A 4,483-nucleotide genomic window follows, 5' to 3' on the forward strand; every position below is an offset into this window, starting at 1 on the left:
GTAGGGGGCAGCAGCACAAGCCTCTTCATAAAAACTGGGGGGGGGGGAGGCTTCTAGTGGTGGCAGAGGAATGCTGCCTTTTGCACAGACTGCTAACTACAGTGGCTGCAGGGTGTCTCACGTAGGCCAAAGTCCACCAATAACCAGTCGGACAACCTGCATCCAGATTGATCAAATGGTCATTAGGTGGATATGAATTCAGTGTGTGGGCCAAATCTGAATCAGCAGCCTGCGGACAAAAGGCCGTGTCCTGTGACCAATCCCCAAAGACATAGGCAAACCAGATTCGTGATTGTCAGGCTGCATATCCTGAATGCTAGGCTCTTGGCAGTAGACCCACAACGATAACACTGCAGGCAACAAGAATATTAGCATCCCCGCAGTGATGATGATGTCTGTGTAACTAGATGCAATTAAACCAGGGGTGGGCAATTATTTGGGCTGGAGGGCCACTTAATGAGTTTTGGTGAGCTGTTCAGGGACAGGGGTGGAAAGGCAAGGAGATACCAATTGATCCTATCCAGCCCTTCGGCTGCCACTGGGAGCCTGAGGAAATGGGGCTGCATCTGCATTGAGGGCTTGGGCCATGCAATGCACAGACTCCTCCACCCCCTGCATCAAGCACCCCCCACCCCGGTTTTCTGTTGGTGCTACGCAATCCTGGCACCATGGCTATCAACAGCTAGGCCTGCACGGGACAGGGCATGATGCAGCATGCCAAGCAGGTGTCCTGCCCACCCACTGAGATGAGCTGCCACCTCCGTGCCACACTGGGAAAGTCAGGGGTGGAGGAGGCTGCGCATTGCACGGCCTGGTCTGACCCCAGGTGAAGCAGAGCGGAGCAGCACAAAGTGCAGCCCTCCCTCCTCACGCTCTTGGTGGCAGCTGGTGGGCAGGATAGGATCAACTGGCAGGTTGGATATAGCCTGCAGACTGTATTTCACCCACCTCTGAATTAAATCAAAGCCACATGGACATATTTGTAGCAATGTTCCATTAAGAAATATCACCATGAGCAGTGAGCTGTTTGGGAGACACTATTTTGTTTGCTTGTTTTCAAATGGAAACAAATCCTCATGGATTCTGCTGTGAAGGATAAAAACCCAAACTGTGAAGCTCCCACCCCCTCTCCCAGCGTTACCTTTTCAGGTTTTTATCTCCAGCAGCTTTTGTTTGCTTGTTCCAGGGTAGTAACTATTGGGTGAGTGCTGGGATACCAGTGAGCAAATCTGCCCATAGGAGTTGTCAGAAGGCAGCTGACTCCTGGCTCTGCCATCCCCATGGGAAATGGGGATACCTCCTCACACACAGAGGATGCTCTGTGCTTCTGTTTGGAGGGCCTGGCTCACCTCGCAGCTAGGTGTTTGTGCCAAACTGCACTCCAGCTAAGCTACAGGACATCATTGCCCTGCTAGGGTCATGGCACGACCAGTAGTATGTACTGGTTTGCCAAAGGGTTTGTTTTATTGATACCCTTGGACCTGTGATGTGCAGATTACTGCACTTTACCCTGGGGACTTGCTGTCCCCTGCCTATTCAGGACTTCACACAGCAGAGTACATGGGCCTGGAGTCACAAGAAAGTTGCGTGTGATGTCCGATTCACGCAGTCGCACACGCTCAGCCACATGCAGACTGTCAGATAGGGAGGCTGGTTTTAAAGGACAAAGCTGAAGAGCCAAACCCTGAGTGTCCTGGGACAAACTACAGCATGGGGACAACAGACAATCTGTTCAGGAAGAGAACAGTAAAGACCCATTCTGCAACCCTCCTTTCCCCAGTTGCTGCTATTGCCAAGAACATCCTCTGGGCAACCAGGTTTGACCAGTCTCATGGGCAGCAGCACATGTGAAATCTTCTCTGACAGCAGGGGAAGTGCTATCATAAAAGCTTCTACAGGAAACCGGTGCCCTAGGACCTTGGCTACCCTATGATATTGAGCTTGCGCCAAGAGTGATTGTCAGCAGTGACTCCTTTTGTCCAGACTGGAAACGGGCTAATTGCTTGCCTGTTTTTGATGGACATTTTCACCACTGCAATGGATCTCTGATGACAGTCCATGTCTCTGGCCTGGTGCAGACACACAGCAACTACACAGTCGTAATGGAGGAAACCCCCTTGTCTACACAGATGGGGAGGCTACTATCCTTGTGGGCACCATCTCTGACAGCCATGGAGCCTGGTGGGCCTGTGCACACCAGCACCTGCAGCAGCCTCCCAGAGAGAAGCTAGCCTGCCCTGCTGCTCCCCTTCATGGCACCTACAACAGGGATCTGGGGATGCCAGGACAAAAGGGGAGCGTCCAGACAAAAGTGCGTGTTGGGACCCAAGCAAAGGTCCACACTGCTATTCCTGGCACAGCAAAGCAGCTCTGGGCGAGGGCGATTCTTAATCAGCCTGACACAGAAAGCCTCATCCAGGCCCGCCTGCCCACCCAGGAGAATGACTCCATCAGCCACCTGTCTCTGGACAGGAGCTTCATGTGCCACAGGACAAATGCCCAGAGCTCAGGAGCAGCCCTGGGCTGCCCGAAGCTCTGTTGGCAAGGGGGAGGGAAAGGCAGCCTGCACCTGGCACTCCGCCATGAGGCAAAGTCTACTCATGGCCCAGCCCAGCCCCGGGTGCAGCTTCCCCCACCACCTGCCTGCCCCGAGCTGAGCTAGCCCCACTCTTCCACATCCTGCTCTGCTCGCAGTGCTTGACCTCAGCCTGCAAATCCCTTTACAGCAGGCCAGAGAGGCCAAAGCCCTTCTCCCCACGCCTCCCCTGGGGCAGGGCAGCGCATCACTCTCTGCAGCTTCCCTCCAGTGTTGCCAGGTGTGTGATCATTATCGTATTTGTGCAATCATTTCAACCCTTGTACGATCTATAACAGTAAGAGTGTTCAAAATGCACGCTAATTTTGGAGGCAGCTAATGGATGCAGCATGTGCAAAACCCAGATCACTCTCTGGGAGCCTTAACTGACTTTTGGGTTTACTTCCTTTTTGTCTTTTTTTGCACATATACGTATAATACATATACAACTACCTCTAGCAACCTGTCAAGCGAGTGCTGCGGTTCACTTGGCCAATTAAAACAGACTTGTTACACCGCTTGCACGCACAGCCCATGTGTGACCGCCGGCCTCCAAATAAAGAAACGCGTCCACTCCTGTGACCCGGTTCTCACTGGGGAGTTGAAGTGAGCAAGAGAAAGTAAATCAGAAGAAGGCTTATTTGCAGGCTTATTTGCATATTTTTCAGCGTACGATTGCTCTTTTTCTCCAGCAAATACGATAATTTTGAGTTTGCCATGATCATTTCATATTTAAAACCTGACAACGCTGGTTCCCTCCTGCCTCCGCGCTGCAGTGACAGCCCCATGGCGGGGCAGGGGCAGGGGCAGGGGCACTTACCAGGCTCCTGGCTAGGAAGGCCAGCATAGCTCCTGCCTGCAGCAGCCCCCAACTCGGCCGCCTCCCGCTCCCGCGCCGCAAGGGCAGGGACAGGCGGCAACTTCCAGGGTAACTTCAGCAGCTGGGAGGGGCCGGCACCCCCGCCATCTTTGTGCGGGGCAGTGTCCTGCCTAGTGCATAGAAGGGGCGCCATCTTTGTGCGGGGCAACCCCCCCTACATTGACCAATGAGCTGGCGCGCTGCCATGTTTGTGAGGGGCGGGCTTTCACTCTGAGCGGCGCCGCCGCCATCTTTGTGAGGGGCATTCCTCGCCCCGATCTCTGCCCTGAGGGAAGAGCAGGCCGGGTTTGGGTTGCACTACTGCATGCGTCGCTGCTATTGTCTCCCGGGCGGGCAGCAGTGACTCTGAGCGGCCGGGGTGGGGAACTGCTGGAATCCGGGCTCACGGGTGGGCCCATCATGACACGGGGGGAGGGGGAATCCCTCCAGCCGCTCCCGAATTCCCGGTCGCTTGAAGGATCGCGGGTTGTTCCTACAAGGCGCGTTCCTCCCGTAGTGCCCAGCGTGCCCCGCACCAACATGGCCGCTCGCCGGTGTTGCCCGGCACAAACATGGCCGCATCAGCAACGGCGGCGCCCGGCATGCCCCGCGCCAACATGGCAATCTCTTATGGGACAGACGACGTGCCCTTCCTAAAGATGGCTGCCCGGCTGCTCCCCGGGTGTGTGTCGGGAGGGCAGAGGTGAGAGGTGAAGGGTGATAACGGCAGTGGCCCTGCTCCAGGAAGATGGCAGAGAGCGAGCGGCAGACAGGTGAGGGCAGAGCCCGCGGGGCCAGGTGGTGCCCGTGGGGGCAGTCCCGGCGGGGCGCGGGGGTCACTTGGGGGACGCAAAAGACGCAAATCAAATTTGTTTGGGGGGCACTGGGAGGGCCGAGGTTTGCTGCTACCCGAGGGAGAGCCCCTCGGCCGGTGGGGGTGTGTGTGTGTGTGTGTGTGTGTGTGTGAGTGTGACAGCGTCTCCTTCGTCAAGGGCCGTTCTCGTCACAAAATATCCTCCTGCCACCCCCCCCCCCCCCCCCCCCCCCCC

General features: G+C 56.0%; 2 protein-coding genes across 5 annotated transcripts in view; one reads left to right on the forward strand and one right to left on the reverse strand.

Annotated features, from left to right (window-relative positions):
- Positions 1-3,603, reverse strand: part of CRAT (carnitine O-acetyltransferase) — a 22,130-nt gene extending 18,527 nt beyond the window's left edge. The window contains exon 1 of one of the 3 annotated variants that reach the window (XM_019510618.1): positions 3,396-3,603. In XM_019510618.1, the coding sequence (XP_019366163.1) occupies positions 3,396-3,588 (193 nt within the window). In that variant the 5' untranslated portion in view covers positions 3,589-3,603. The remainder of the gene's footprint in view (positions 1-3,395) is intronic. The other 2 variants (XM_019510620.1, XM_019510619.1) reach the window with 2 other exon arrangements.
- Positions 3,604-4,082: 479 nt separating this feature from the next.
- Positions 4,083-4,483, forward strand: part of PTPA (protein phosphatase 2 phosphatase activator) — a 43,505-nt gene continuing 43,104 nt past the window's right edge. Inside the window, exon 1 of one of the 2 annotated variants that reach the window (XM_019510634.1) lies at positions 4,083-4,207. In XM_019510634.1, the coding sequence (XP_019366179.1) occupies positions 4,183-4,207 (25 nt within the window). In that variant the 5' untranslated portion in view covers positions 4,083-4,182. The remainder of the gene's footprint in view (positions 4,208-4,483) is intronic. The other variant, XM_019510633.1, reaches the window with a different exon arrangement.

This window comes from Gavialis gangeticus, unplaced genomic scaffold (genome assembly GCF_001723915.1).
Source record: "Gavialis gangeticus isolate Ggan-Ray unplaced genomic scaffold, GavGan_comp1, whole genome shotgun sequence".
NCBI lineage: Eukaryota > Metazoa > Chordata > Crocodylia > Gavialidae > Gavialis > Gavialis gangeticus.